The sequence below is a fragment of the Syngnathus typhle genome, linkage group LG10 (assembly GCF_033458585.1).
Source record: "Syngnathus typhle isolate RoL2023-S1 ecotype Sweden linkage group LG10, RoL_Styp_1.0, whole genome shotgun sequence".
In the NCBI taxonomy this organism is placed as follows: Eukaryota; Metazoa; Chordata; class Actinopteri; order Syngnathiformes; family Syngnathidae; genus Syngnathus; species Syngnathus typhle.
Window position 1 is genome coordinate 3,852,295 of NC_083747.1, and position 12,640 is coordinate 3,864,934.

The following is a 12,640-nucleotide window of genomic DNA, read 5'->3' on the forward strand; positions in this document are numbered from 1 at the left end:
CCAATGTGCCCCCCCCCTTAACACAATAGGCTAAATCCACACACACTTGCATTCTTTCACTGTAAAGTCAGCGTGACCTTTGACCTCCATCTCACGGTCCGTCGTAACCCCTCCTGTACAGGAAGCTCTCACTCTGAAAAAGTTGTCGACACGTTTGACAGCAGGAACCAAACATATGCACGTTTGTTGCCGTGCAGTAAATAGTCACATGCGCTCACAAGTTCCTGTCACATGACTGACCGCAAGTAATTTGTATTTATTCCAGGAAGGAAGGCTGGTGGTTGGAGGCCCTGGAAGCTTTTACTGGCAAGGTAAATGCAGTAACACACTAAAGTGATAGAGTGGAACCTCGAAAGTCAAATGAGTTCAATTTCAGGCCTGATAATCTCGCAAGAGGGAGGTCTGCGCCGCTGTGGCAGTGGTCGCAGACAATGTTTTTTTTAAGTGGCAGAAGTTGGATTCAGGGACAAATTATTTCCAACGGGATAAAAATCTGACTTTACAAATAGAAAGGTCACCACTGCTACTTCACGTCAGTAACAGTGCGACAGGAAGTGGGTGTTTGGCCTCCATAATGAGCTGGTCTTGGGGCGGTAATGGAGCGAGGAAGGAGGGGCCCCTCCGCTCCATGATAAAGCTGGCAGGAGGAGGAGGGTTTGAGAAGGAAAGGTGGCGGGGGGGGTGTGATCGCCGGTCATTAAGGAGATGACAGTAACGTGTTGCAGAAGGCTACAAGAGGGATGCGAGGTGAGAGAGGGGGTTAAGGATTTTGGACAGCACAGATGCATTTCCTGCTGGATGGATGTGGAGTCTGAGCAGAATGCCGGAATATCATAGAAGTGTGCCGGTACTCCCACTATTCCAGGTGTTCCCTCCTTGCCTCTTTATTTATTCTATAAAAGAATTGTTCTGCAGATGCTTGTTTGGCTCTTATTTCCTCTTTGGGTCTTCTCGTTTATTCAAAATGGCATGCTACAGTTTGGTTGGTCCATCTATTTTTTTAGTTTGAAGGCTACTTCCTGGTTTACGTCGGATTGACGACAATGGGACTTTACCATGGGGGAGAGTTGGAGGAATATTCTCCCCCCCCCCGTGAATCAAACAGAGGAAAAAATAAATAAATCAGCAAAGGCAAAAAAAAATAAAAATCACACAGCGTATTTGTTGATGATAACAGGGAGGTCACACAATTTTTGTTTCTGTTACGATTACGGGGGGATTTTTGGTCGTGAGAAGAAAAATAAATTCCGCTTACATGGTGAAAAAAACATGATGGAATGTCATATTGGTGTTTGTTCATTTGCAGTCCGGGGTGGTGGGAATGTCCCTTCGTGACACAAATGACAAAAAAAAAAAAAAAAGGAAATGAATAGTTACAACATTCGTAGGACTGAAGTAATCAATACACCGGACTGTACTATTTTTTTATTCAGTGAGGGGGTTAATTTTCCAACAAAAAGCTAAAAGTGTGACACTCCATATTTGTTTGCATCTTAAGACAGAACTGGAAGGGAAAGAAATGACGATAAAACAACACACAACCTTTGATGGAGATTTAAAAAAAAACATGAGAAACAGCTGTCGTGAACCCACCAAACAATATTTCTATTCTTCCGGTTTGTTGTTTGTTAATGGTGCTGTTGTTACTTAGCACATAAAAGCCAGAGCAGACTACACTAATGGAGTCTAGGTGCCCTGGTCTCTGCCTCCAATTAAAATACTTCCTCTTTGTGTTTATAAAAGCACTTTGCCTGGATTTTATAGACTATATGAAACAATCATCATCAGCGGTGGAGCCTTGGATAGTCCCTGGACACTTCATTAGGTACACTCATGATTGCCAATACAAAACCTGTATCATAAAAATGTCTTTCAAAACGATCATTTGGATTGTCCGTTTAACAAGTTGCTTATTATTTTTGGCAGTGAGGAAGAAATTTTGCGAATCCTACCGAGCACCAACGTATTATAAACATCTGTCAGTATGATTGTGTGCAGTTCTCCATCAATCCAACCACACATTCTGGTGGTGTTCCTAATATTGTGGCCAACGACGATACGCTCAGCCCCCTCCATTATAAAACGATGAGTCGTGAATCAAGTTTAATAGTGAGTTTAATGTGTTGATGTGTTATTTCGGGAGATAAAGTCAGGCCAAGTAGGCAAGGTCGAGATGGCGGGAGGGTCAAGAGTGCACCGTTTCCTCCAAACACGCGCTCACGCGCACATAAAAAGAGGATTTATGGAAGGTCGAGTACGGCTGTAGATAAAACGGTTTGTTTGTTTGACCTGCTGCTCAACGTCAGAGCAAAGGTGTTGTTTGTGTCCGTGCAAGTGTGTGTAAATCATAACTCCTGTGTGTGCGTGTAGGTCAGGTGATGACAGCGGGCGTAGCTGAGATACTGAACGGCTACTCCTTGAAAGCTGTTCTGAGACGAGTTCCAGGGGAGAAACACACGGCCGCTGCTGAAGACACACACGATGACAGTTACCTGGGTAAAAGCAGCTTCTGCCAACTGAGTCTTCAGACGTCCATTTCGCTCAAGTGACCTCTCAGTTCAACCTTTGTTACTAAATTCCATACAGATTGGGCTGGGAATCGTCAAATTGTGACCCGTCATCAAACATTTTGTCCCAGTGATCTCTAATCTTCTTTAAAGTCTCCTCTCACGGCACTGTCAACTTTGCCATGATTCTTTTATTTCCCTTCAGGGATTGCAGGAGGACCTCAAAGTTGTGGGAGGGGGCGAGTTAAGCTTTGTTCAAAACAGCCATTTATATATATATTTTTTGTTTGTTTGTTTGTTTTTAATTCAAATTAAAAATGATTATTATTATGTATATTACTTTTTAATTATTATTATATTTTTTTATTTAAAAAAAATATGTGTATTTATTTATTTATTATAGATTTTATATATATATATATATATATACCGTATTTTCCGCCCTATAAGGCGCACCTAGAAACCTAAAATTTTCTCAAAAACCAACAGTGCGCCTTATAGTCCGGTGCGCCTTATATATGGACCAAATTCCTAAATTCAAACTGGCCCGAAGTATTGTGTCATGAAATCAATCATAAGTGGCCCGCTGAAGACTATGAATCATGACTCAAAAAGACTATGGATCATTATTTTATGATTATAAAGTAATTTCTTCCGTCTGAAGTTGAAATAAAAAAGATAAAATGGAGAATGATTTGATTTGGATTAAAAATCTGACATGATGCATTAATGGTGCGCCTTATAGTCCGGTGCGCCTTATATAAGGATAAAGTTTTAAAATGGGCCATTCATTGAAGGTGCGCCTTATAGTCCGGTGCGCCTTATAGGCCGGAAAATACGGTATATATATATATATATATATATATATATATATATATATATCATTATTATTATTTTGTTCTAATTGTAAAATTATCTCTCCCGTTAGGATACTCTGTAGCAGTGGGGGAGTTTACCGGCGATTCCGAACAAGGTGAGAAACAGAACAAATGCAGCAGCAACAATCCAACTTGTCTCCTTCACACTTGAGACGCTAACACGGCTATGGCGTGTGATCAGGTGACCCAAAAGGAGCGAGTGCACAGCTGGGTGACAATATGCAGCTCTGAACTCGCAGGCAATAATGAGAAGTGTCTCTGAATGTCTGGGTCGCGACCCCTCGAGGGGACACGTCTTTGGGAATTACTGATAACGGGATTTCCTGCGCTCCATTTTGACTGATTAGAATGATTAGTGGCAGACCTCTGCAGGTTTTGACTTTCTTCTGGACTTGAGCAAAATTCTTTGGTCTGGGTGGATTTAGTAGGGATTTCATCTGAGAGGAACTTCATTTTGGGTTTCTTGAAAGATTTTCAGGCGGGAAAAAAATGCTCTCTACCAGCACAACACATAAAAGTCAAGCTTTTAGATCCAAGTGTTGCGATGCAAAGTCTGGTGAAGAACTGGTCGTAACCAAAAGTTCTGAGGGGGGCTGGGAAGTTGAGCTTTATGACCTTGTGGTTTTAAGGAAGAGCTGGAGGACAGGAAAGCAAAGCAGAGGGGTCTCTCTGATCGCCCTGAGATGTTAATTGCACCGCACTCATCAGTCCATCATTTGTCTTTTCTCACAGTTGTTTAGAGTTTGAAGCCTTTGACAAATCTCAGTCGAGCCCCGTCTTTGATTTGAAGTCTTTTCCCACACGCCTGCTAATTCAAGCCTGTTTTGAAATTTTGCAGAGCTCCTCGCCGGAGTGCCGAGAGGAGCGCAGAACTTTGGATATGTGAGTACGGACACGGGAATGCAAAGAAAGGAAAAAAGAAAGTGCTTTAGATTTGTGTGTTTTTGCAAGGATTTGGGAGGAAATCATACAATACGTCGAGAAGTTTTACGATCAAAGGGGCCCCGGTGCATTTGAATGACCTCTGAACTCGTGTGCAAACCCCCCCAAGGGAGAAAAATGCACTCCACAGACATGCAGTGCTCAAAGCATTTCGCTCATTGCTGTGAGCTTTAGTGCATTACAGGATGATAGCATATTATTATGATTATTATATTTATTATTTTGTATTTTTTTATTCTTTTATTTGTATTTATTTGATCTTTTCATTTATTTTTATTTTTATTATTGCAAGCGTTGCTACGCCACTACGGAAAACCGATTCCATATTTAACCACAATCATTTCAGCGCGTTACACAGCACCCTGCTACCACTAACTTTTTTTTTTTTGTCGAGTCTGTTGAACAATACCTCGACTCTGGTGGATACTTGCGGTTCACCACGTTCAGACCCGACCGAGCCTTGAACTTGTCAAGCATGGTCGCCGTTTGGAAAGAACCAGAGAACAAAACGGACGTTCTGATGGGAACTTGTCCCCGGGGCTGACTGTGTCCATCCTCCCTAATGACACACAGCTTCCGCCGTATGTGGAGGGCGCTGACCTTGTCACCCCGCTCAACACCCCCCCCCCCCCCCTTAACCTGCAATCACAGTACGCACACGCAACAATGTGTTTTTAGAGCTGGGAGAAAATGCTTCAAATGAGTCTAATTAGGTTATGCAGGTTGGTTGTTTTCCTGTCCCAGACGAGCGTCCCATCGGGACTAGTTAACATGTAACGTTATGATATTTGTGTTTATCTTCATCTCTCTTTATGTTTGTAAATCAATCCTGGGTTAGTGTGTCTTTGCAGCATCTGCAAATGGGTCGAGCAGTATCCTCTCGTGTGTGTGTGTTAAGCCCCCCGGCTGTCCCCATGTGGTTGTTATTTTAGGTCTTATGAAGGAATTCTCAGCCCCCCCCCCATCCCTCCCCACAAGCAGGGTTACTTTTAGGGGAAGGGGGGGGGGGGGTTAAAGGGGAGCACAAAAGATGGTAAGGGGGGGAAGGCAGGATAAAAAAGAAAGGCATTTAAGTTTTGTGGTGTCTGTCTTTTTTTTTTTTTTTCCGCCCCCATTGTTTTGTTCGTCTGGTTTGCTATGCGGTAAGGACGAAACCTGCCGAGTCATCACAATTGGTCCTTCTGCTTTTTTTTTTAGGTCGTGATGATCAACTCCACTAACCTGACCTTCATCCAGAATTTCACGGGAGAACAGGTAAGAGCATTCAAAAAACTTTTCTATTTAAATGGCTGCTCATTCTTTGTAAATCTTTCAGATGGCCTCTTATTTTGGCTACTCAGTAGCTGTGACCGACCTGAACGGAGACGGGTAAGTGGACCATCGTATTTGCATAAAACGTATGGCCTAAATTCCACCTTGTGCATTCAGGACGGATGACGTTCTGGTCGGAGCTCCCCTCTACATGGAGAGGGAGATGGAGAGTAAGCCCAAAGAGGTGGGGAGGGTCTACCTGTACCTGCAGAAGGCTCCACTTACCTTCTCCAAAGCCGTCGCCATCACCGGCACGCATACTTTCGGCCGCTTCGGCACAGCCATCGCACCTTTGGGAGACGTCAACAACGATGGATACAACGGTAAGGAGCAGTGGGGGGGGGGGGGGGGGGGGGAAGAATTGTGGGGATATAAAGGAAATTAATATGAATGAAACTTAGCTGAGTAAAACAAACAAATGTGAGAAGAAAAATAACTCCTCGCATACTTCAGTGTTTGGATTTTTTTGGCTTGATACAGAGATGGCAGAAAATAACAAAAGCCTGATCTTATTATTGTAGAATTGATATATTAATGATAACAATAATCTTTAATAGTCAATATTCTTGTTGGGGTTCCATGCAGGTTTACATATGTAGTTAAATGAGGTCTGTTCTCAAATTTCTCAAAGACAACTCCCACAATGGCGCAGCCCTCCCTCTTACAAAACCTATGAGAGAGAGATAACTCCCGTGTACGAATTCACATAATATTCCCGTCACGCTTCGTCTATTACTATTTAAGTTGTACTTTGTTTCGCTTCGACTAAAAGTAGGCCCTAGGTTATATTTAGAATGTCTGTCTTTGTTTAAAATTTGCAACAATAAACACAAAGCGGCTCCCCTTCTCCCAAGCTCCGGCCATTGTTTCCGTTTGGAGTGTTCTCCAAAACTGGCTGAATGGCTGTTTACAGTTTCAGAGTGGTGCTCGGATTGAAATTGGTGTTAAAGGGGATTGTCTGTCTGCCAATTTTGGGACAAAGGTAAATCTGATGATCTGCATTTCCTAACAATTCTGGATTGTTTGGTCTGTGACAGAGGAAATCCGACGCAAAGCTCAAACGTGAGCGTCGGACGAAAGCTCGTGAACACGTTTCCGGGCGTGATGTCCAAGGTTGACTCGTTGTCCGAGTTATTTTTAAACTCTCCACATGTGCCTGGAGATAAAAATCATCTGGGAATGAATTTCTGTCCTGGAGCCCAGTTTTTTTTTTCCCCTGTTTGTTTTATCCTCACATTGATTGGACTCACACACACATGCACACCAGCCTGAAGTTCCGAGGTCCACATCTGGCCTCTTACGTGCGACATCCATCCAAGTGATTTATGTTTAATTTATTAACGGACAGCGGTCTGTTCATGTTCGTTCCACCTCGTTAAACTATCAGATCGATAGCCGGTAGATCAATAGCCAGGCTTTCACGGGCGAGCGACATAAATTACATCAAGCTGTCCGTCGGGATGTGACCCAGCAGAGGAAGCTCTTAGTGACATATGTGGACTTTTTTTTTTTTTTTTTTTTTTTATCTAATGAGCGGACACCCGCGTCTGCGGGATTTCGTTATTTAGCATGACATCACGATCGTCATGGCGACTTTGCAATTTAGGTTGTCAGTGACTCTTTTACCTGTAGCTTGATTTATTTATTTATTTTCCATCTGCGTGTAATCACTGGCAGATGTCATCACGGTGTTTGTACATTCCTCCAAGAAAGCGAGCCGTCCACTTTTTTGGCTCATCCTCGCATGTTTTGTTTAGAATCAGCTGTTGAGTTGAGCTGAGGTCTATGGAGCCATGTGTTTTGAATTTCAATCATTTCAATTAACTTACTGTCACCGTCACTTATCCTGAGCTATGTGATGACTGTGACATCATCGCATTGGTATTCTGTGAAAAAGAAAGGCACAGAAAAAGTACGGTACTCAACCGATCATTATTGTGGTAAAAGTAATCACGGTACTATCAATATTGGGATTTTAGTAATTTGTTATTAGGAGTTATGGTCATGTTGCAAAATTTATGAACAATAATTTGTGTTGGAGCAGTAAAAAAAAAAAACATTTTGTGAGTTATACAAAATTGATTCCTGTGTTTCGGAAAATGATTATCATTGGACAGCAACGATAATCTCATGAATCTAGAAAATATCAATTATGTGACTTTGAACTCAATTGATTTACAATTGAATTCCTGGACAGTATTCTGACCATCTACAAAATTAAAACGTGATTTACAGTATTTAACTGGCCAAAAGGCTAATGCTAAAAGCTAACCCAGATCACAATCCTAATTCCAAAGAGAAAATATACTGTACATACATTGTACATATATGCTGTATACATTATACACACATGGCTACACTTATCCACTCTGCTCCAGATTGCTTCATGTGGAACTACTTGTTTAGAGTGACTTTGGCTGAGGGGGTCCGCAGACAAACAGGATGTCTCGAGGTGTTTATGTACGACAAGATGGACTCGTTCGCTTCCGTAGTTTCATGCAAATATGCACCATTTTTGATCATGAGCGATTTATTTGGTGCTTTTTATATACTATGTGTGGAATCTGTCGATAACAGTTTGAGGTAATACTTTGACCTTTTATGGAAATGTGCTTACCTGCTGTCCCGCCAAGATTTAGATGAGAAGATCAGCGGGGCTCTCACGATTATCCTGAAGATATGGAGCCAAGAGACGTTTGGCTAATCTAGAAGACAGAAATAGTTAACCCCGCTTTCTGCAAAATTGAAGCAATCCATTTTTTTTCCCCTTCCCAGAGCTTAGATTGTTGTTATTGTGCACTGCAGTAAAAAATAGTTAAGGATGATGGGGAATAAGTTAGCGCTCAGGCGGTGGTGAAAAGAAAACAGAAAGTGACGCGGAAACAACAAGAACTTCCTGGACGAGGAAAGGAAATCACTTTTTCTTGTTCGTCATGCTGAGCTAAATAAGCATTATGTGTTCCTGTTCCTGTTGCCATTAAACTTTGAGTGCCTTATTTGATAAGAGAGCTCCCCTTTTGAATGTACAGTAAGTAGCTTTATGCTAGCTGCTATTTGCTAAACTAGGTGGTTGAACTCTACCATTATCTTGCATTATTAATCCAACCTTAATGAATATATATGAACTTTATTTTGTGCCTTAGCATGGTCAAATATAAGTATTCGTGCCATGGCTATGGAATTCGTTGAAGCAGGACGCCATTTTTAGCAAGAGAAAAGTATTTGCATTTTTGATTCCTATGAAATTCTTCAGAGACAGTTGGGATGAGATTTCAAAATCTAATCTGGCTCGAATACTGACATACCTGGAGTGACCTAAATAAGTCAGAAAAATAAATAAGTAATAGCGAAACCAATGGCAATGGTTTGAAAGGATGCTGAAGAGCTTAGTGACATCGTCATGGGGGCAGGTAGACGAAGGTCGCTGGGAATGTTTCCCCCTGCTTTGCTCGCAAATGGACCAGAACCGTGCTGATGTTGAAACCATGTGCGTGTGTGTCATCTCTCAGACGTGGCGGTGGGTTGTCCGTTTGGCGGAGAGGATCGCGGAGGACGAGTATTGATCTTTAACGGACGCAGAGATGTAACCACGCAAGGCCTGACGCTGAGCCAAGAGCTGAAAGCGGCCTCCGCCCCTGCCGGCGGCCTGCCGGGTTACGGCTTCACCCTGCGAGGAGGCCAGGACCTGGACCACAACCAATACCCTGGTAAAAACTCAAGGAGCCCGTCTGGCTCTGCGCGCTGCCTATGTTTGTATCATCAAAATTCCTCTGTAAAGTTGCAGATCCTCCACTTTCCACTTGGTTTCCAGTTGCTCCTATTACATCCTCCCTCCTCTTCATTCTTGACCTCCACATTTCATCCGTCCTCCTTTTGCCATGTTCTCCTCTGTTGCCTCCCTCGGCTCGCTCTGCTCAAGTCATTATTTACAAGGAGCTGTGCCAATGAAATGAATACATTCCTCGCAGTTCATGTAACTATCAAAAATGCAAGCAAACAGTGTCTATCTATCTATCTATCTATCTATCTATCTATCTATCTATCTATCTATCTATCTATCTATCTATCTATCTATCTATCTATCTATCTATCTATCTATCTATCTATCTATCTATCTATCTATTGATCGTTTTCTTTTTTTCTTTCCTTTTTTCTTTATTTATTTCTTTCTTATATTTATTTCTTATATTTATTTCTTATTTTTATTTCTTATTTTTCTCAAATTTCTTTCTTAGATTTCTTTATTTTTCTTTCTATTTTTCTTTCTTTCTTTCTTATCTACTCACCCATCCACCCATCCATCCAACTCTCTCTCTCTCTCTCTCTCTCTCTCTCTCTCTCTCTCGCTCTCTCTCTCTCTCTCTCTCTCTATCTATCTATCTATCTATCTATCTATCGTTTTCTTTTTTCTTTCCTTCTTTCTTTATTTATTTCTTTCTTATATTTATTTCTTATTTTTCTCAAATTTCTTTCTTAGATTTCTTAATTTTTCTTTCTATTTTTCTTTCTTTCTTATCTACTCACCCATCCATCTCTCTCTCTCTCTCTCTCTCTCTCTCTCTCTCTCTCTCTATCTATCTATCTATCTATCTATCTATCTATCTATCTATCTATCTATCTATCTATCTATCAAATTAACTATCTGTCTGTTCATGCGTCCATCACACTGTCCGACTCTCCCTCTTTCGCACTTCTCCGTTAATCCATCCATCCCTCCATCCACTCCACCTCTCTCACTCTATCTGTCATTCATTCAATACCTCCTTCCATTGCTTGCTATTTATGTGATGTAACTTGCAGTCCATTCAACTGCTATCCATTCCTTCTTTTCTATCCATCTATTCATCCTTCTCTCACACCCACTCTGCTTATCCTCCCCCCCCCCTCCATAAAATGCATTTTCTCAATAAGGTTTAGCCTTTAAAGAAGAGCCGAATTAAATTACCATTTTTACATTAAGATGCCATTTAATCCAATTGAGACGTTAAATTTCTTTAAGCGTAAAGCCGTTTGCGTACACGTTTATTTACGTCTGGGGGAATATACGCCGATAGAAACAAAACAGTGCTGTAAAAATCCATTTTATTAGCCCCCTAAATACGGCTTTTGATTCTTTTCATTGGCGGTCTAGGGAGTGTGTTCCGGATCCTGGTCCAAGTAAGACCTTGTGTAACTGCTAATTAGAAATCTCGCAATTAGAAGCAATGTGCAGTAAATGCAAATACAAGGGTAGCAGGTTGATACTTTGGTGTAGCAGGAAGTCGCTGGGTGGCAAAATAGTGGAGCCCGGCCCGTGTCGCCTGTCATTAGGAGTCGGTAGACGGAAGCGAGGCACGCACACATGGCGAGTCGTTTGCAGGCCAGTAAAGTCACACTCTTCAAAGGACACAAAAATGTTTGATCAGCCTTATGACGGAACCAGGCGAGTCGCTATTAGCGTTTAGCCTAAACTAGCTTCAATTGAGGTTGCATTTGTTTTTAGACTCAAGCGATATTTCATCAAACGTGTTGCAGGGTGAAGGTCAGACACTGAATCAAGCTCACATTCCCTGCAGATACCACCTGAGGGGTCAAAGGTGACAAACGGACAACATTTACCTGCCAGTCACACAAGCCGGCCTGATTTACCGACAGTATTCATCAATGCGTGTGGTGCGGCGGGGTGGTTCCGTTTGTCATCAAGTGTGATTTTATTAGAAAGTTCTCTCAACTTGCAAAAATAGGGGAAATCCTCCAGAAATAATATTAGTCAGCGATTCATTACGGTATAATGTTGCTAATCATATGGAAAGTCCATCTCCCAATGCACTTGCGCAAATAACGCGAAGAAAAGTTCCGAGCGCCGCACAGACACCCGAGAACGAACAAATCCTGAGCATCTTTTCCACCGAGTCCCATTGACTTTTGACCTCGCCTCATCGCGGCCGGTCTCCCGCAGTTTCGCCGGCAGTCGGCGTATTCCCGCCAGTGACAGCTTGACAGTCTGTCTAAACTCTACGCTGAAGGTCGTGTTTTCTTAGCAATAGGTGGACGTCAACTCGGGAGGCCGGGTTGCGAAGAAAGCGATCCGTTCAAATACTTTGCACCGGACGTTTTTTTATATTAGGCGTGAGTGGTTTGAAAACAAGATACCCGCCAATTGGGAAATTTCCTCCAAAAACTTTGGAGCAAGGTGGTTTCCATCCATCTTACACCATCTGGTGAAAACACACCTTGCTCCTGATGGCTTTGACAGATTGCAGCCTATTAAAGGCCAGCCCCTCCCCCTCCCTTTTTATCGTGCTCCGCTCGAAAAGCCACGTCGCGAGGTTCTTTCTTGTCAGAGACGTACATAGCGCAACCCGCCCGCCGCCCGCCCGCCACCCTGGGGGGGGACGGAGCCAAAATGTTTAACGTAGGCAGAAACAGATGTGACTCTTTGCAAGTCGGTCGGTCCCCTTTTTTAATATGGAAGAAGGGACACACACAAAGAATGGCAACATGGGTAGCGTTAAACTATACGGCCAAGTTTTCTTTATGTCCTTTGGGTTTGGTTGAAAAGTCAAATTGTTATAAACAGCAGATTTTATGACGCCACGGCACTTTTTACATTTGTTAGCATGCACAGCGGCTTTTTGACTAGCTTAGATGCTTTGACTAGCTACAATTTTTAGATCATTTTGAACTGATGATGATTAAAATAAAAGTTGGATAATGTTTGGTTTTGAGGGCTTGAAAGCAAAAACGTTACAATAAAAAGATTGTGAGATAATTTATGCAACTTTCGGTCACAACAATTGCCAATTAATACAATATTTTTGTGTCTGTTAACTAGTCCGATTTTCTTTTTTTAATGCATTTTATACCAAATATTTGAAATACAGACAAGACTCCACCATGCTTGTATATTTAATATCCACACATATACACATCATTTATCAACCAAATTGTAATTGCAAGTACCCATATCATCTGACAATCGGACCATCTAATGTGGTTCACCAAAAAAATGCATCAGCCAAT

General features: G+C 42.0%; 1 protein-coding gene across 1 annotated transcript in view; it reads left to right on the forward strand.

The window, feature by feature from the left end:
• itga8 (integrin, alpha 8) overlaps positions 1–12,640 on the forward strand; it is a 29,590-nt gene that overhangs the window by 6,098 nt on the left and 10,852 nt on the right. Inside the window, exons 6-13 of the mRNA XM_061290213.1 lie at positions 266–311; positions 2,371–2,496; positions 3,436–3,480; positions 4,224–4,267; positions 5,525–5,581; positions 5,643–5,695; positions 5,756–5,961; positions 9,148–9,345. Coding sequence (XP_061146197.1) covers positions 266–311; positions 2,371–2,496; positions 3,436–3,480; positions 4,224–4,267; positions 5,525–5,581; positions 5,643–5,695; positions 5,756–5,961; positions 9,148–9,345 — 775 coding nt within the window. The remainder of the gene's footprint in view (positions 1–265; positions 312–2,370; positions 2,497–3,435; positions 3,481–4,223; positions 4,268–5,524; positions 5,582–5,642; positions 5,696–5,755; positions 5,962–9,147; positions 9,346–12,640) is intronic.